General features: G+C 42.2%; 1 protein-coding gene across 1 annotated transcript in view; it reads left to right on the top strand.

Moving 5' to 3' along the window:
- Positions 1-20,733, top strand: part of LOC116968779 (POU domain, class 6, transcription factor 1-like) — a 38,813-nt gene that overhangs the window by 7,217 nt on the left and 10,863 nt on the right. The window contains exons 2-6 of the mRNA XM_033015607.1: positions 2,912-3,008; positions 10,320-10,527; positions 13,080-13,177; positions 15,737-15,956; positions 20,374-20,519. Of these exons, the coding sequence (XP_032871498.1) occupies positions 2,955-3,008; positions 10,320-10,527; positions 13,080-13,177; positions 15,737-15,956; positions 20,374-20,519 (726 nt within the window). The 5' untranslated portion in view covers positions 2,912-2,954. The remainder of the gene's footprint in view (positions 1-2,911; positions 3,009-10,319; positions 10,528-13,079; positions 13,178-15,736; positions 15,957-20,373; positions 20,520-20,733) is intronic.

The raw sequence follows: 20,733 nt of genomic DNA, 5'->3' as shown, positions 1-20,733 counted from the left end.
GGATTTCAGTTGTAGCGGACTGACCTACCGACGGCTGCGCACACCACCCCTTGGCTCGCACCACCTCCCCCACCGTTTACAGCAGCGGCCTCCCGCGCCACCCCTTGGCGATGGTGGTGGCTTATGCCACCACCCCGGGCACTTACAGCACCGGCCTCCCATGCCACTCCTGGCTCATGCCACCACCAGGGAGGGCACTTACAGCACCGGCTGCCCCCCCCCCCCCCCCCCCCCCCCCCCCCCCCCCCCCCCGGTCTCAACCCGAAACATCACCTATCCATAATCTCCAGAGATGTTGCCTGACCCATTGAGTTATTCCAGCACTTTTTGTCCTTTTGTGTATCAACCAGCAACTGCACTCATCTTTCTATTGCATTTCTGTACTCCATCTCATCATTGTTTGAGATCCTGGTTCTTTGCTTACAATTGAAACTCCATTCACAGTTCCTTTGATAATCGAACAGATAATTCCAGTATACAACAGGATCCGGACAACATTTTGGGGCAACAAATAGCATGCACACTTTTGTACACAAATGTATTTAGCAACACCAATCCCCAACAAAAAAGGCGGAATACCCGACCACTGACCTATCGGCATAACAAATGAGCAGAATGAATCCAGCTACACTATTGCAAAATATCATTAATTATAATCCAGTGCATTTGATATGCCACCTATAATAATTAACTTAATGTCACCCCTCTCTGCACTATGGTTGCAGCCTGCACTGCCTAGAGATGTGTAGAAGAAACTGTAGATGCTGGTTTAAACTGAAGAGAGACACAAAAAGCTGGAATAACCCAGCGGGCCAGACAGCATCTCTGGAGAAAAGGAATAGGTGATGTTTCAGGTCGAGATCCTTCTTCAGACACAAAAGAGTCTGAAGAAGGGTCTCTTCCCGAAACGTCACCTATTCCCTTTCTCCAGAGATGCTGTCTGACCCCCTGAGTTATTCCAGCTTTTTGTGTCTGTCTGCCTAGAGATGTATTGTTGTGACTCACCAGAATTATTTTGATGGCACCTTCCATTTTTCCCTGTCGAACACCCAGAAAGGAAGAGCAGCAACTCCAGAGAAAAGCCATCATCTCCAAATACCTTCCCGAGCTACAAACTGCCCTGACTTTCATTTTTTTTTTGTCACAGTTCCTTTGTATTCTGGGTGAAAATCCTGGAATTCCTGATCTGATGGCATTGTTGGAGCATTGTCAGCCCAACAATGTAGTAGTTCAAAAAGAGAGTGCACAACCTATATCACAGAACTACCAGAATGGCCTTGTCATCTAATCTCTCAAGAGCAAATAAAAAAACACTGATTTAACTAGAAGCTGAGGCGACGTTGGGATAGGGGACTGAAACATAGAAACATAGAAAATAGGTGCAGGAGTAGGCCATTCGGCCCTTCGAGCCTGCACCGCCATTCAATATGATCATGGCTGATCATCCAACTCAGTATCCTGTACCTGCCTTCTCTCCATACCCCCTGATCCCTTTAGCCACAAGGGCCACATCTAACTCCCTCTTAAATATAGCCAATGAACTGGCCTCAAATACCTTCCAGTGGCAGAGAATTCCAGAGATATGTTGCATTTTCCTCTGCTCTATTTTTAAGACTTGTACGTTGAGGAACAAAATTACTACAAAACAATTTGCAAAGAAACATTGTAAAATCGAAATAATGGCAAGTAGAAGAAATGTGACAAATATATACAACAAAGAAACCCCTATGAAACAAAAGGTCAAAAGAATTACTCATGACACCATGTGTCACCCATGACACATTTGGAAGCAATCTCATCTCTGGACCAGAAAGGCACTTAACAGACGAGTGCAAAATCTTTGAAGACATTTCAAGAGTCAAGAGAGTTTTATTGTCATGTGTCCCAGATAGGACAATGAAATTCTTGCTTGCTGCAGCACAACAGAATATGTAAACATAGTACAGAACAGGGGATAAAAGTTCAGTGTGTCTCTATACCACATATATACACAATAAATAAACAGATAAAGTGCAATAGGCTGTTATTTTTGCGCAGCACTGAGGAGTGTTGCAGTGTCAGAGTTGCCATCTATTAGTGTGACTTATTTTTTTTAATGTATGCAGTGTGAGTGAATTTTTTGTTGAGCTGTGAGATCAGTCTGCTGGTTGGATCATTAGTTTACTCAGGCAGACAGGAGATCACTTATCCGAATACCAACCAGATCGGAGTCAGGTCATACACTTCAGTAAGAAGAATCAAAAGGCGGACCAGTATCTAAATGGTAATTAACTGCAAATGTGCGTCTCAGAGTGCACGAATCACAGAAAGTTTGCAACCAGTTAAAAAGACAAATGGCATGTGGTGGTGGTCCCTTGAAGGGAGAAACAAACATAGTTTGGGGAGGCTAGTACACATGTGCGTTGGGGAGTGATTGGCAAAAAGTGTCTACCAATCCCACATCCCTGCTACATTGGTTTGTCTTCATTTACTGCTGGTTGTTTCCCTGGGGAGCCCGAAAGATATTTCAGAAATAGTGTATAAGTGTGAAAACACACCATTGGATTTCCATCTTCAACTTCTCGTCCTTGGGCTAGGCCTTTCCCTGCGGAAAAGTTCAGCTTCATAAATATTCCCTTAGTTAAGTTGGGTCAGAATCACTCATTTATGATTTAACACACTTTGGCTTTTTTTTTTATAAGCAGAATACCTTATTCACATTAGCTGCAGTGGAGCAGGATGCCATTACAACTGAACAACTGGTGGCCAAGTCTTTTTTGAGATGTTATATTCATGAGATTGCATCCAAATTATCCAGTGCACTGATACATAAAGCAATTATTAAATCAATCATGATGGAGTCCAGTTAATCAAGGTAATTTTTTTGTTGATTTTCTTAAAGTAAATTCATCATTTTTGTTTTGATCTCCAGAATGCAAGAAGGCAGACCAAACTGTTTCTTTCAGTGATGTACAATGGAAACTGGCAGTCTGGCAGAGCAAGGAGATAATTTGTATATCACAAAGCAGGTATGACATTTATCCTTTATTTTTCCTCTTCCAATTTAAATTAGTATTAGCTACTTAATTATTGCTTTTTTCAAATGGGCGGCGCGGTGGCGCAGCGGTAAAGTTGCTGCCTTGCTATGCCAGAGGCCCGGGTTCGATCCTGACTACGGGTGCTTGTCTGTATGTTCTCCCCGTGACTAGTGTGGGTTTTCTCCGGGTGCTCCGGTTTCTTCCCACATTTCAAAGACATCCAGGTTTGTAGGTTAATTGATTTGGTATAATTGTTAATTGTCCCCAGCCTGTGTAGGATAGTGTTAATGTGCAGGGATCGCTGGCTGGCACGGAATCGGTAGGCCGAAGGGCCTGTTTTCGCTCTGTATCTCTAAACTAACCGAAACAATTCAATACTTTTTCCGACATTTCTGTTGATACACCTAGTTTTCCAAGACAAATACATGAATTAAATTATTGCACTCTCAAATGTCTAATTGAACTTATGAAAAGTGCTTTATCTACCTGGTAGTGCAAAGCACATTTATCTTTGTATCTTTTGATGTTGATTTTGATTTTGGGAGTACGTTTCGGAAGGCATATGATAACAAAATGAGTTAATATTCCAAGACATTGAGGCAGGATGTGGTTTTTGCCCTGAGATTATCCAGGTAACTGGTTCCCAATCTTAAATCAACGAGGAGAGCGGCACAATGGATATAAATATTCCACTCAGGCACTCTGGAAATGATTTGATACTTTATCTAGAGAATTTGTAATTGATGTTGTGCGGTAGAGTTGCTGCCTTACAGCGCCAGAGACCCAGGTTCGATCCTGACTACGGGTGCTGTCTGGATGGAGTTTGTATGTACTCCCTGTGGCCGCGTGGGTTTTTTCTGGGTGCTCCGGTTTCCTCCCACACTCCAAAGACGTGCAGGTTTGTAGGTTAATTGGCTTCTGTAAATTGTCCCTAATGTGTAGTATAGAATTAGTGCACAATGTGATTGCTGGCCGGCGTGGGCCGCAGGGCCTGTATCCATGCTGTATCTCTAAGGTTGAAAGTGTCATGTCATGTCATGTGTCCTCCAATAATTTTTTTTTTAGGGAAGGAAGGGTGAAAATCCTCCTCCTCGGGTGTTTTCCCCTGCAACCGCAGGAGATGCAACATCTGTCCCTACACATGTACAATGGAGTTGATGAGTCCTTCCGCAACTCCTTTTTGAGATCCCAGCAGCCTTTCCAAAAAGAGGAAGAGGTTGCATTGTCTTCAACCTTGTCTATTACATTCAATGCACTCGATGTGTCCTCCTCTACATCGGTGAGTCCAAGTGTAGATGAGATGATTGCTTTGCTGAGACCTACATTGTGGAGTACCGGGACAAATAAATACATGGTGGGTCTTTGTCCCAAACATTATGGAGGGCACTGTATAACCAGTGTGGCTTTGTGATTCCTGGGTGCATTCCATGAATTAGACAACATTCAGTCATGCATTTCCCACCTATTCATGGCGTTGGTGTACATTAGAGCAGATGGTTAGAATTAGCCTCGCAACTGTTATCCAACCATTTGTCAGACACTGCCGATACTGAGTGAATGCCATTTCCTTCATTGCAAGTGTAGGAAGGAACTGCAGATGCCGGTGTAAACCAAAGAGAGACACGAGAAGCTGGAGTAACTCATCATTTATTTATTTGCCTCTGTACTCCACAATTTGAGATTTGTAATAGAAAAAAAAATCAGATGTGGTTAAAGGCCATTTTTATACATTTTGGTACTAGTTACGTTTCCTTGACAGTCCTGCTGTCAAAATCACATAACAGGCTTACTTTCCTTCTAGTCACTGGGCTTCCTGAACCCCTGGCAAATCTATCTATAGTCTTATATATAAATCAGTCAACAGAATGTCAGAATAGGACTTTGTAAGCATCTCTTTCTCTAGCTTGGATGACTGGGATGAAATTGAAATATGCAAACTTGCATCAATGTGTTTTTTTAAAATAAATTCAACCAACTTTCTCCACTGTGAATTCCATCATGTGGATTCCAAAATGCCTCCCAAAAACAAAATCACCACCTTCTTTTGTGGCTTAAGGTGTTATATTTCCTCTACACTTGAATAAACTGGAAAAATGGCATAGTGACTACAGGGCATTGAAGGCACGCAATGGCATGTTACCCAATGGCAATGTTTATTCAATAAGACAGTGTTCATTAGCTTTCTGATGCATTTTTTTCTTCATTCTGTTCCTCTAAGTTAGGCCCATTGTGATATTACTTCTGATCTCAACATTTCAAGGTAGGACCTCTGGGCTTTGAATGGCTGGAAATGTTAATCTGTAATTAACTTCATTTGTAAAGAGTAGATTTAATTAGCATATTACATTAATGCTTCCTCCCTGATGAATAACATTTACACCCCCTAAGTTTCATGAAGATCTGGCTTGGCACTTTAGAATTGTAACTAAGCTAATATCTATATGAAATGTGAACTGATTAGCATAAATCATTAATGCCCTCACTCTTATGGCATTACAATTATTCTGCGGGAGTTGTTTTAAAGGAATTGCATTATGCATATTATAGAGAAAATATTTTCTTATCATGTTAATTTGCTCATGTGAATGAGATATAATTATCACAGATCATTATTATGTTCAGCCTGCTAACACGAGTGTCCATTCCAAGTTCTGTAAAGGCATGATTGGGATTTCAGTTAAGCTCATACCTGTACATGCTATTTCATGCAAAATTCGTGCTGTCCAGGATTTTCTTTTATTATAAATATTCCACTCAGGCACTCTGGAAATGATTTGATACTTTATCTAGAGAATTTGTAATTGATGTTGTGAGGATCAGTTTTGTTCACAGGCTGTTAGATACAAATTCATAATGTGTATTCAAATGGACCCACGGGTTAAAGATTGAAATTATTTTTTTACATTTCACTTGTAGTTTTTAATGTATTTGAACCTGCATAGGCTGTATTCATTTGATATAAGAGAGCATGGAAGTTAAATGTCTTTGGAAAGGATCCAGACTTTTTAATTTGAAATCTTAATTTAAATTGGTTAAAATATCATTCAAGAGCTGAAATGAAAATTAGCCTTTTGCAGGCAAATTCAAAATTGATCTGAGGGTTTTGAAAGAGTAGTCCATCCAAGGGATTGGTGGAAATGTTCAAGGAATAATGCACCCCCACGTGTCAAGAGCTTCGCAAGGGACAATCTGTCATTTTCTCAAGCATTGCCAATAATGTTCATTGAGTACCTTATTATTCTTTTCAAGTTTCAAGGTCAGTTTATTGTCACATGTACCAATTAAGGTACAGTGAAATTTGAGTTACCATGCAGCCATACTAAGTGAAAAGCAACAAGAGACACAGCCACATAAAATAAAAGTTAACATAAACATCCACCACAGTGGCGTCCCACATTCCTCACTGTGATGGAAGGCAATAAAGTCCAATCTTCTCCCTCTTTACTCTCCCGCGGCCGGGGCTGTCGAACCATCCGCAGTTGGGGCCATCAAAGCTCCCGCAGCCGGCGATCCGAAGCCTTTGCGTCGGGGTGATCGAAATTCCCTCATCGGGACGATTGAAACTCTCCACGGCTTGGAGCTCCTGAATCGGTCTCGAACCAGGGACCACGGGCTCCACGATGTTAAAGTCCACAGGCCCGCGGTTGGAGCTCTCCACCGTCGATCCCCAGCAAAGGGATCGCAAGCTTCACGATTGTAAGTCCACAAGCTCCACGATGGCAAGTTGAAGCACTGGGTCGGTCTCCACGAAAGGCCGCACCACTCCACGATGTTGGGCCGCAGTGGGGATGGAGATACGGTACAGAAAAAAATTGTATTAACTAATTGAAAAATTATATCTCCCTCGAGGTGAGGGATTGAAAAAAGTTTCCCCCAACCCCCCATCCCACCCTCCACATAAAACAAACCAAGGAACATTAAAACATACTCTTTAACTCTTACTTAAAATAACAAAAACAGAAGAAAGGACAGACAGAATGTTGGCGAGGCAGCCACTTGCTGGCGCCACCCGTTGGACATCCCTGTATAAAGCACATAAGGAGTATATCATTTTTTTTCCAGTGAGACCCAAAGGTTAAGAGGACACAAACCAGAAGTGATTTGCATTGATAGTTTAGAATAATTTGTGTCTTGTTTATCATGACTCTCAGGTCACAATATCCATCTTACACACCTATTAGCAAATCCGGCTACGGTACATCTGATAGTTTCATCAAAGGCGTTAATATAGGTGTTAAACAGTGTCGGCCATGGAAATGATCCCCACGGCACCCCACTAGGTAAAGCGTGCCAACCAAAGTGATCCATTTATTCAGAATGTTTTCTGTTCATAAGGTTATAAGAGACAGTAGTAGAATTAGGCCATTCAGCCCATCAAGTCTACTCCACCATTCAATCATGGCTGATCTATCTCTCCCTCCTAACCCCATTCTCCTGCCTTCTCCCCATAACCCCTGACACCCGTACTAATCAAGAATCTATCCATCTCTGCCGTAAAAAATATCTACTGACTTGGCCTCCACAGCCTTTTGTGGCAAAGAATTCCACAAAATCACCACCCTCAGACTAAATAAATATTCCTCATCTCCTTATTAAAAGAACGTTCTTTACTTCTGAGGCTATGACCTCTAGTCCTAGACTCTCCACATCCAAGCCTTTCACTGTGTATTCTGTATGTTTCAATGGGGTCCCCCCCCCCCTCATTCTTCTAAACTCCAGCGAGTATAGGCCCAGTGCCATCAAACGCTCATCTCATTCCTGGGATCATTCTTGTAAACCTGAACCCTCTCCAGAGCCAGCATATCCATCCTCAGGTATGGTGCTCAAAATTGCTCACAATATTCCAAATGTGGCCTTACCAGCGCTTTATAGAGCCTCAACATTACATCCATGTTTTTGTATACAAGCCCTCTTGAAATAAATGCTAGCATTGAGTTTGCTTTCTTTACTGCCGATTTGACTTGCAGATCAACTTTTTGGGAATCCTGCACCAGTATTCCCAAGTCCCTTTGCACCTCCGATTTCTGGATTCTCTCCCCATTTAGAAAATAATCTACGCCTTCATTCCAACCACCAAAATGCATGGCTCCACACTTTGCTACTCTATATTCCATCTGCTGCTTCTGCAGAGTCTCTGCTTTCTCTACACTACCTGCCCCTCCACCTATTTTCATATCGTCCGCAAACTTTGCCACAAAGCCTTCAATCCCCTTGTCCAGATCATTAATATACAACGTGAAGAGTAGCGGCCCCAGCACCGAGCTCTGCGGAACTCCGCTAGTCACTGGCAGCCAACCAGAAAAAAAAACCTTTATTGCCACTCTTTGCCTTCTGCCATCCAGCCAACCTTCTATCCATGCTAGTATCTGCCCTCGAATACCATGGGCTCTCATCTTCCTTAGCAGCCTCACGTGTGGCACCTTATCAAAGGCTTTCTGAAAATCTAAGTAAATATCTACTGACTCAAAGAATTCCAGCAAATTTATCAAGCAAGACCTCCCCTTCACAAACCCATGCTGACTTTGGCCTATATCTGTTGTTCGTCAGTTTTCTATACATGTTAATATATTCAGTGCAAGACCGGTTTCACAGCTATATAATGTCAGAATCCCGCAGCAGTGTGCTTTGGAGGAAACAATTTTCACAGGCGTTTCCAGGTTAGTTCTCTATGGTGTGAAATTCTTGCAAAATGCTTCCTTCAGTGTTGACATCCTGTTACCACGAACTGTTGGCGGTTAGGTGATTTTTGTTGTTGCAGGAGATGTGGCTGAGGGATTGTGGCAACTTCACAACAGGCTCGCTGAACTCAATGGGGTGTACAAGGAACTAGTGGAGGTGCCTTTGACCCAGTTCGATTCTTCACATGAGGCTTAGTGCCAGAGATGCAGAACTGGATTTGATATTTTAACATGTTGTGACCACCACTTCCACCCTGCCCTTCTGAGTTCACACCATATGTTGGACGTCTATTCTTGATAAGCGGAAATTTGTTCCAAGTAAATTTTGTTAAATGACAAATGTTCCCTGGCCATGGCTCTTTTCCTCTCCCTGGTCACCGTCTGACGGTTTTGCACCCTTGGAGTGCTTGTTAATTGGAAACTCAAATCAAAAGTATTACTGAATGACACCCAAACTCACCAGATGATCATGTCAGATTCAACGTGACAGGATCCTCTACAATTGACATGAAACTCCGAGGGCTATAATCTTTTACTTTTCAATAATGTACTCGTAGGGGATATTTTCCAATCCATTTGGGATCAACCTGGATCTCCTTGAACTTTTGAATAAATCGAACAGTGGCTCACATACGACTCGCACCATTTGTCTTAGCATTTTTGTTATAAATGGCCTATCATTGTGCAGGCCATTAATCTTATCCAAAACTATTTCTGCACTTACTTTGTTGAGGTAGTTTTGTCTACATACCAAGCAGTGGGAGCCATGTTGTGAGTGTTGACGTGGGAGAGAAAGCAGGGTTGAGAATGAGCTTTTATCCCATCCTCCTCCTCTATTGCTGAGAACATCAGTTAATTGCAATGATCTACAATGATCTGGCTAAAATGAGGTAAGATATACCAGAAAATAGACACAAAAAGCTGGAGTAACTTAGAAGGTCAGACAGCATCTCTGGAGAGAAGGAATGGGTGACGTTTCGGGTCGAGACCCTTCTTCAGACTGACAGTCAGGGGAAAGGAATCGCCAGTCTGAAGAAGGGTCTCGACCCGAAACGTCACCCTTTCCTTCCCTCTAGAAATGCTGCCTGTCCCGCTGAGTTACTCCAGCATTTAGCATCTATACCAGAGATAAAGCCTGTCTGTAGTTTGTGTTCTCTGATATATTTACCCACTGTATTGCTGTGGAAATAACACTTGTTCATTATTTAGTCCATTTAATTTTTTTAAAGTGATTATTAATGGTTAAATTCAATGGTTTCATTTTTTTTTGTCAAGTGTACCAAAGTACAGTGATTTTTTTTATTGCATATAGACCAGTGAGATTATTACCATACATTAAGACAATCCTTTGCAAGTACCCCATGCATAGAAACAGCCCACTGAGTCCATATGCAATAGTCGCCAGATTGTGGCACCATGTTACATAGTCCAAGCCACAGGTTAACTGTCTTTAATTTTGATGAAGATAATTTTAAAATCCAGAGCAAATCCATCTCTCCACTTCTGTATCTCAAAACTTTTCCAAGCCCTGGAAACGAAATGGTGAACCACAAGATGTCGGACCCTACTGAAGGGGATCAGCTGCAGCTTCTGAGATTTGATTATTAAATTCATGTATTCGCAGGCTACTGCGATGACTGTCCAGGAAATCACCAAAGTTTCATCAAGGAAAGTGGATGTTCCATCCAAAGTAGGGGGTGACGCAGAACCTCAAAGGATTGTTCTTCCAGCGGCAGTAGTGGGCGAGGAAGGCAATGACGGCAGTGTTTCCATTGAGGTGCCGAAAGAACTCAACAACTGTGTGCAGGAGAACCAAAGCCACGGGTCTAGTGGTGAGCAGGGTTTATTTTTGGTTATTCTTGGATTTCATACATTTTTAAGCAGCTCTTCTATTAATCTTTTGAGAATCCCAACAATGCCCTTTGTTGAATTATTGGAATCGCGTTAATGAAAAAAATGGCCAAATTTATATGGCACAATTAAAAACAAACTAGTTATATTTTGAGGGGTAATTTTATCACCACAATCTGTGACATCATTAATGGATTAAACACCTATGTTCATAAAGCTGTAATCTATTTCTGTATATTGAATTGAATTTCCTTTATTGTCATTCAGACCTTTCAGTCTGAACGAAATTTCGTGCCTGCAGCCATACATACAATAATACAATAATAGACAACAGAACAGACAGTAAACACAAATTAACATCCACCACAGTGAGTCCACCAAGCACCTCCTCACTGTGGTGGAGGCAAAAATCTTAGGGCTGCAGTCTCTTCCCTCCTCTTCTCCCTCTGCGCTGAGGTGATACCCCACCGGGCGATGGTAAATCAGTCCCGCGGCTCACCGAGCTCCGCGAACGGGCCGGTTCAAACACCGCGGCCCGGGGTGGTCGAAGCTGCCGCCCTCCAGTCCAGCGGATGCAGCTGTTGACGACGTCGTCCACTGGCCCGCGGCCGAACCCCGGACTCAGGCCGCCGCCGCCAGAACGCCGTCTCAGCCACCGGAGCACCGTTCCAGCCCCGAGCCCGGTCGCCCTCACGGGAGCGTCTCAGCCCCGCGCCAGGCCGCCCTCACGGGAGCGCCGTTACCCTCGAGCTGGGCCGCCCCGACGGGAGCGCCGTTACCCTCGAGCTGGGCCGCCCTCACGGGAGCGCCGTTTCCCTCGAGCTGGGCCGCCCTCACGTGAGCACCATAAAGTCTATATCCCTCAGTTAGACTTTATGCTACCCTCGATTTCAATTTAGCAATAATACGGCAAAAAAATTGCTAAATTTGGAAAGATAATGAATGACTGGCAATGATGTATGAACAGCTGAAATTGTACCATCTCTGTTAAATTGGAACAGGTAAACCATGTCTGCTATTGTGATTTAGACCTTAATCTGTGACCTGTGTAAGCCAGTTTCTCATTTATTGGCAATTACACACTTGTTTAAAAAAAATAGTGCTTTCCTACGAGATAATACGGCAATACAATCACAATTTATTACCTACTTTAAATATATAAATTGGGTACATCTACACAGGCCACTCCTATATGGTGATTTGAGGTGTAGCATTAACTCCGAGGATTACTCCATGTTTCCCTGGTTTCTACTTGCACCAAATCACATGTTGTTGTGTAACATGGAACCAAAAGTTATAAAAGTAAGGAAATTTGGATTATTTAATTGAATAAATTAATTGTTTTGATTGTGTGGGAAATATAGTAAGAATGTTCTCCTACTGAGCTAATTCTCAATTTCTCCTTGCATATTCTATATCTTTTCACGTGTGCCGAGGTACATTGAAAAACTTTTGTTGTGTGCTAATCAGTCAGCGGAAAGACAATACATGATTACAATCGAACCATCAACAGTGTACAGATACATGATGAAGGGAATAACATGTAGTGCAAGATGGGCAGTAAAGTCGATCAAAGATAGTCCGAGGGTCTCCAATGAGGTAGATAGTAGTTCACGACTGCGCTATAGTTCTTGATAGGATGATTCAGTTGCCTGATAACAGCTGGGAAGAAACTGTCCCTGAATCTTGAGGTGTGTGTTTTCACACTTCTATACCTTTGCCCGATGGGAGAGGGGAGAAGAGGGAGTGGCCGGGGTGAGACTCATCCTTGATTATGCTGCTGATCTTGCCGTGGCAGCGTGAGGTATAAATGGAGTCAATGGAAGGGAGGTCAGTGCGATGGTCTGGGCTGCGTCCACAATTCTGTGTAATTTCCTGCAGTCTAGGATGGAGCTGTTCCCAAATCGGTGACTGTGGCAGGGCCTGAATACCATCAGGAGCTACAAGCTGAAATCAGGGGCAACGACACATCGCTATTAGATGAGCTCAATGCCTTTTATGCTCATCCCAAACAGGCAAACAAAGTTCAATTTAGACCCTTCCCTGCCTGAAGGACTTTTGAATAGTATGATTTGACAGATAGAACGCAAAACAAAGCTTTTCACTGTATTTCAGTATATATGACGTTAATAAACCAATAGTAATACCAAAATAAGTAATTGCTGTTGTTCTCCGATAATGTAAAGAGAATCTTACTAAAATTACAGCATTATTTGCCCTTTCTGAATTCATAGTATCTTGAAAAAAAAAAGTTCAACTATCCCAAGGTGCTGATCTTCAAAGAATTTCTGTGCAACTCAAAATATTTACTGATCTACGATTTCCCTGTCGAGTCATTAAGTCAAGTATTTCTAAATCTCTTAAAGGTATCTGCATGTATGAAGAGAAGGTCAAACTTAAGTTTGGAAAGAAAGAGGGCTATTAAAATTGACTTTAAATAATTGTGAACAAAATATTTGCTTCCATTTTGCATTCACGAAAAATAGTTTGTAAGACCCTAAATAATTTTGTTTATTGCTACTTTATATTTTAGAACAAACCGGGATAATGCCAGTGAATAAAATACAAACCAACAGGGTACAGCTTCAAGCACAGCAGACTGTGCCCATCTCAGTACCAACAATGACTCCGGTAAACCATCTGGTAAAAATGTGCTCTCTGTGTAGATAGAGATTTCATGCTTGATAGCATATGACTGCCACGTGATCTCTGCAGATTTTATGGAAAATGTTTGAAATTTATGCATGGAAGCATCTTTCATCTATTTAAAAATTGTGAGTGGTCACAGGATACTTTAAGTGCTGGATTAATATGTGATGCTGTGAACAGAACTAAGTAATATTAAGTGATTTGCTGAACTCAGTGCTTCATGTGTAAGAATGCTGGTTGCATCATGTTGCAGCTTAAAGAACACTAAATAGCACATACATATTCTCCTCCGGAAAGAATTGTGTGATTCAAATGAAGCAGATAATATCTTTAAACCCCCCCCCCCAAAAAAAATAAAAGAGTTAAAGGGTAAATAAAATAGGTTGTGAAAATCATGCTTGCTTGAAGGAATGTAATCCATTGGAGAGTGAAAAAACAAGAGGAACAGCACACAATGGCGCAGTGGTAGAGTTGCTGACTTGCAGCGCCAGAGACCCGGGTTCCATCCTGACTACAGTGCTGTCTAAAAGGAGTTTGTATGTTCTCCCCGTGACCGCGTGCGTTTTCTCCGGGTGCTCCGGTTTCCCCCACCACACTCCAAAGACGTGCGGATTTGTAGGTTAATTGGCTTCTGTAAAAAAATTAACAAATTGTAGGATAGTGTTAGTGTACGGGGTGATTGCTGGTCGGCGCGGACTCGGTGGACTGAAGAGCCTGTTTCCACACTGTATCTCTAAAGTCTAAAGGCTGATCATGTTTCCGCGCTGTACCCCTACACAAAACAAAGGAAGCTGGTAGGAATATAGTGAAGCACTGAAAGGAGCAAGGGTTGGATTGAAAAGTACAGAAAAATATTAACAGCTTCCATTTGTATGGACGTTTTAGCATGGATAGGTGCTTAGATAGATGATATTTCGTTCAAACCTAGGTTTGAATGACAATAAATTGCATTCTATTCTATTCTATTACAGTGGTATGATCAATTACAAATGAACTGTGGACTGAAGAATAACAAACAAGGGAAATTGACCAAAGATTTGGTGATAAAAATTGATTTTAAATGTTAATGGATGGAAGGGAAAAGTGGTGGAGCCATCCCTGGTACTGAAATCCAAATTATACTCAATTCCTGAGCATTTATATATCAGGCTGCTGTGCTGTTTTCATTAAATTCGTGAAGAAAAGATTAAATAAATAAATGCCTTTGGTGTTCACAGTCCCAGTTCACAGTCACAGTTCCTCACTCATAGGTAAGGAAAAATATTTGAATCAGGTCAGACATAATTAAGAGAAATGTTTAAAAAAACATATCCAATCACTAGCTTGCTTTTAATTGCTTGCATTTAAGAGACTGAGGAAGATATAGTCAAGGTATTTAAAGTGATAAAGTGCTTCAATAAAATATATGCAGAGGGATAATTTCCCTTGATGAGGATAATCCATAACCAGAGGGTACCATCTTAGATTAAATTAGATCTCACCGTTCGGCAGTGAAACCAAGGAAGACTTTATCCTGTGGTACACAAAAAAGCTGGAGAAACTCAGCGGGTGCAGCAGTATCTATGGAGCGAAGGAAAAAGGCAACGTTTTGGGCCGAAACGTTGCTTTTTCCTTCGCTCCATAGATGCTGCTGCACCCGCTGAGTTTCTCCAGCTTTTTTGTGTACCTTCGATTTTCCAGCATCTGCAGTTCCTTCTTAAAGACTTTATCCTGTGCCGTTGTAAAATCACCCCCCACCCCCTTTTCGCCCCTCATTTCACATTTTGTAAATTAACTTTTCCGTGCACAATGTCAAACAAAGTATTGCAAAGCAGTCAACCATAGAAAGCCAAAATATGGCTCTGTATTTGTGATGGTCTGGTCAGCATTCGCACCAGAGTTGTTAAAGGGAAGCATTGAGCAAAGACCTGGTACTGAAGCAAAGGAACAAAAGGAATATTAGTGGGGGAATCACCAAGCTGTATATTTCCTTTGACGCAGCTTAGAATGAGGTGGGTAGAGCGTTAAGGTCATTTTGGTCTGTGCTGCGGTTGAGGGTGATGACTGACCCAGGAAGTGGAAAGAGCAGGAACAAAGTTCCACATCAGTGAGGAGAAGGGAGAGTAATATTGGTGGCCGTGTAGACAGGACTTCTCATTTCTTTTGCTTGAGGAGCTTCCGTGTGAAAGCAAGGTTTTGTAAATTAGAAGGAGAGAAATTTGGAGGGAGTTAGCCTGCTGTGCCCTCAGACTGTCAATCTCAATAATCTATCCAAGTTTGGAACAGTTGATTTCTTTTTTCCAAAAGCAACAGAAGTAGACAAAGGAGCTAATTGTAATGGGCCACATGGCCTCACTGCCCAACTCACTGCACAGCTAGATACCTTTCTTGTTAATAGGTTTGGCTGGAACACTGAATATGGTTGAGCAGTTTTTAAGATAAATCAAGGGAACAATGCTGATTTCCCCCCTCCTTTCGGTTGTGTAACAAAGTTTAAGTTTAAAAACAATCAGAGTGCAGTTGCTTGCCGTCCACTGATCTATGCAATGTATTTTCCCGCAGTTTCTGACATCGGAAAACCTGGCGACAGTGGTGATGGCTTCAGCAGGAAGTGTCCCATTAAACCAGTCTCTTCTCATTCCGCTCAACATGACAAGTCCAATAAATGCACAACAGGGACTTGTGTTTACTATTCCCGCAGCACCTCTTGCTTCTCTCCCAGGATTCACCCCTGCCACTGGTGCAGGAGGCATTCTCAAGCTTCCTCTGCCCAACACACAGGGTAGGTCACACATCATTTACTGTGCACAGAATTCTATAAACTGCGTTGTTTAAGCTCTATTTTTTTAAAGTCTTGTTTGTTTGACGTTATTGAATGGGTTAGCTATACCTAAAAATGTACCTGTTAGATTATTCAAATCAACCTGCCGTGATGGAGTACAGGGGGAGTTGTCTCGTGCCCGAGAGAAAGTAGCTTCCCCTGCTTGCATTTTCTTGGTCCATTTGCAAAGCATAGAGGATCTCCAGAGACAGGCCGGCCATGTTGGGCTGAGAAATCCAGTGTGTTGCCCAACCTTGAGCAGCTTGTGTTTGTGTGATGCAGATGTTAGCTTCCATTGCAGCACTCGTAGCTTGAGCAGCCTCAGTGTATCACAATGAAAGCTGGGAAGTTGGCCGTCAGACTCTGCATGGCAGGAGTGTGGTTCTCTCGTGATCCTTGACAACTCGTGCAGGTTTTCAGACAGGCCAGCCAGTGATCCAACATCTCTCGCTGTGCATGCCCATCAATATCAATCTGTAGTCTTCCAGTGTGGGTCTCACCTGAATCCTCTAGAGCAGAACTCAGTTCAGTTCAATTTATTGCCGAGGTACAGTGAAAAGCTATTGTTGCGTGCTAACCAGTCAGCTGAAAGACAATACATGATTACAATCGATCCATTTACAGTGTATAGATACATGATAAAAGGAATAACGTTTAGTGCAAGGTAAAGCAAGAATAGTCCGAGGGTCATCAAAGAGGTAGATAGAGAGGTAGAACGCGTGTCACCCACAGGGAGCAGGTAAATGGGCAATTGCTGGGAGATGGGATTTGTTGAAACGCATTGCAGACTTTCCCCAGGTGCAATGAGGACATTGACCTCATCAGGGATTTCTTGCTGTTACATTATTATGGATCCTGGCGACTTCTGACTGTAGGTTGCCCTCTTCCTTTCCACCTTGTTATTCAAGGCAGTCTCTGAATGTGCTGGGATGACAAACAGCACAATCTATACTGACAGGCTACTACCAACATAATAATAACGAGTTGCAAGCATAAGTAGACTCTTTTACTCAGAATGGGGGAATCAAGAACCAGAGGACATAGGTTTAAGGTAAGAAGGGAAAGATTTAATAGGAAGCTGAGGGAGAATTTTGTATGGAACGAGCTGCCAGAGGAGGAAGTTGAGGCAGGGACTATAACAACCTGGGACAGGGACATGGGTAGGAATGGTTTGGAGGGATATGGGCCAAATGCGGGCAGGTGGGACTAGTGTAGATGGGGCATCTTGGTCGGTGTGGGCAAATTATTCCAAAGTGCCTCTTTCCATGCTGTATGACTCAATTACTCTAAAGGTTGGGGTATCGAGCATTTAGCAAGGTAAAATACCTTGGGATGGTCTATTTGTCACAGGACTGACCTTTGAATGTCACTCCAGGAAAATAAAGTCTGAATGACAGTGTCCCAGGCACCATCCAGCCAGAATTGTATATTGTCAGTCAAATTTTTGGAGTCACATAAAATGGCCATTATTGAATTTCACTCTAGAAGGAAAAAAAATGTTCAGATACACGATGCTGGAAAAAGGCCGTGTGCAATTGATTCTTGGAGACAGTCTTGCACGTGGTGCCAGAATCCTCTGCTACGGCCGGGGCTTCGACCTGAGGGCCAACTTAAGGAAGTTTTCACAATATTTGTTGACCCAGACAGGTGTGAGGTATTGAGGTGCGATAGGAGGTAAGTTTATAAGTAGAAAAACAAGATCTCGTTGTATTTAGCGTACAGACTTTCTTCGGAGACTTTAGTTTTGTGATTTTCTATGGAGCAAGCTTGTGCTGAAATTACAAAAATTCGGAACGGCTGTTGTCGGCACGTTTACTATTGGTTGGAATAAGCAATACAAATGTAAAGAGGACTCGGATCTACAGGCAATTGCAGAAATGTGGGAAGATTTGGGTTGAAATTGAATATTAGAACGTTTGTCACTTGTGGAAAGAATAATGGAAGGATTCTGATGTTATTAAATATTTGTGCTTCTCAGCTGCGTAGTTGTAAACAAGGCACATCATTTAATGAGCAAAGTAAATCATTGTTCAAGATTCGATGCATTTGTTATACCATTTGCTTCTTGCTGCTAATTCTTATTGTTATATCTTCATTATCTTCATTCCATTCCAGCTTTCGTGCCATGATCCTTTTTAACTTGTTCCCAGAATGTGGGTGACATTGGCAGGATCAGTATTCCTATCCCACCACAAATTGCTCTGTAACTAAGTAGGTTTGCAAAGGCAGTTCAGAACAGTTAACCACATTTCTGTGCATACGGAGTCACAAGTAGATCGCCATCAGGCAAAGACAACAGATTTCCTTTTCTGAAAGGCATGGGTGAGCCAGGTGTGTGTTTTACAACAAATCCCATAGTTTCATGATCACAGTTATTGATGCTAACTTTTTATTTCCAGATTATTTTATATTTGAGGTAACCACATTTAAATTCCCATGGCAGGAATTCTACATTATATTTCTGGATCATCAGTAAATGTGTCTGGATTACTGGTCTATGGTTTTAATTTTGCTGTCATAACCCGTCGGCAGGTGGAATGTATGTCTTCTTCATTAGAGGGTAGCATTAATTTTACCGTGTCTTTTTATGGACATCGTGTCTCTGATTAATTCATCAGACCTCAAGTGGTTATAAATAGGTGCTGACTTATTTCCACAGTCCGTGTAATGTGCATTAATTTGATTTTGCCTAATACAAACAAATTGTAGACTAACAGCAGCAGGTGACTTTGTCTCCAACACATAAATCAGTTACCTTGATCTGCCGTTTCAAAGCTAGACCTCAGCTTCACAGAGCTTCTTCTTCTTCTTGCGTATGGCGTGCACAGCCTAAAGTTGCAGCATCTTGTTCTATTTGATCTTATTTGATTGTGCACGCCAGGTTGATTGCATTCGTCGAAACAGGGCGGACCACGTGAAGGTTGCAATCTCCCACCCCTTCACGAGAGATTGTATCTCAGGGCTACATACATCTTCTTCTTTCGTGTCCATCTTCCATGTTTCAAATGTTGGCCTCGCTGTCATCGTCCGTCCTGAAAAGGACGCCAGCTTCCGGCGATAATGGTTAACAGAATAACCAATGTTTAGTTTAGAGAAACAGCGCAGAAATAGGCCCTTTGGTCCACGAGTCCATGCCGACCAGCGATACCCTCACACTAACACTATCCTACACACACTGGGGACAATTTACAATTTTACCAAGCCAATTAACCTACAAACCCATATGTCTCTGGAATGTGGGAAGAAACCGGAGCTCCTGGAGAAAACCCACGCAGGTCACGGGGAGAATGTACAAACTCCATACAGACAGCACCCGTAGTCAGGATCGAACCCGGGTCTCCGGCGCTGTAAGGCAGCAACTCTACCGTTGCGCCACCATGCCGCCAATGTGTGGGAGGCAACTTAATGTCTGACATAAGTTTAACGTGAGGGGAGAAAGATTTAATAGGAACTTGAGGAGCAGCTTTTTTACACAGGGAGGTAGGTAGGATGTAGTTGAGGCAGGTACTATCACAACAAAACATTTGGACAGATACATGGATAGGATAGGCTTGGAGGGATATGGACTAAAAACAGGCAGGTGGGACTAGTGTAGATGAAACATGTTGGTCGATGAGGGCAAATTTGGCTAAAGGACCTGTTTCCACGCTACATGAGTCTATGACTCTATCTCATCACTTAATAGTTCCAGTTCATTGGCGCAAGGCATTTGATGATATTTATGGGGAACTCATCTTTTAACCGTAGCCCGTTTTAAATGGTTTGTAATTTGTTAGAGAAAGGAGATCTAGATCACAGAGTAATTCTGAATGGGTATTCTGAATCATTTGAAGCTGTACCAATTATCTATAATGGGCACATGTATAAGATAGAAATTTGTGCTCAGCTATGCACTTAATGTGTCTGGAGCAACTGCTACTATATGATCACATTTAGTGCAAATGATCAAAGATGAATTTCTATCTGAATGTATTAATAAGTAAACAATTAGTGACACATTATTAGATGAGATTGTAGTAAATCCAAGAGTGAGAAGCTTCTATTTGCTGGAATAGAACTAATCTGGGTATTTAAAATGTGTGGGGAGGAACTGCAGATGCTGGTTAAAACCCAAGATAGACACAAAAAGCTGGAATAACTCAGCGGGTCAGACAGCATCTCTGGAGAGACAGCATTTCGGGCTGAGACCCTTCTTCAGACTGAAGAAAATTCTCGACTTCAGACTGAAAAAGGGTCTCGACCTGAAACGTCACCCATTCCTTCTCTCCAGAGATGCTGTCTGACCCGCTGAGTTACTCCATCTTTTTGTGTCTATCTTGGTTTTTTTTTTAATGTACCTCATTCTAATCAATGGGTTTTGTTTCCAATTCCCTTGTAGCTACATCCTTGTTGAATACCACACTCCAGAGGGCACAGCTTCAACAGACCCTACAACCTCAGCCTACTCTACCGAAGCAAACGGAAACACAAGCTCAGATTACTTCCATTAACACACCTCAAGGCCTGACTTTAAATCCCACAATCGTGAGTTACTCAAATGTATTGCAGAGAATTTAAATTCCACTTTGCTGAAAATAAATTCCACTTCTTCTGAAAGCAAAACAAAATGATGGTGTTCAGAATGCCAAGGGGAATAAATGGAACAGACATCAATGCCACTACAGCAACTTTCTCAAAGAAATCATTTCAAAACATTCTGAGGCAGCTGGTTTATTTGTAACAGTATCTTATTCTAAAT

The sequence above is a fragment of the Amblyraja radiata genome, chromosome 46 (genome assembly GCF_010909765.2).
Source record: "Amblyraja radiata isolate CabotCenter1 chromosome 46, sAmbRad1.1.pri, whole genome shotgun sequence".
Lineage (NCBI taxonomy): Eukaryota > Metazoa > Chordata > Chondrichthyes > Rajiformes > Rajidae > Amblyraja > Amblyraja radiata.
Note: the sequence above shows the minus strand (reverse complement) of the source record. Positions and strands in the feature narration are given on the sequence as shown.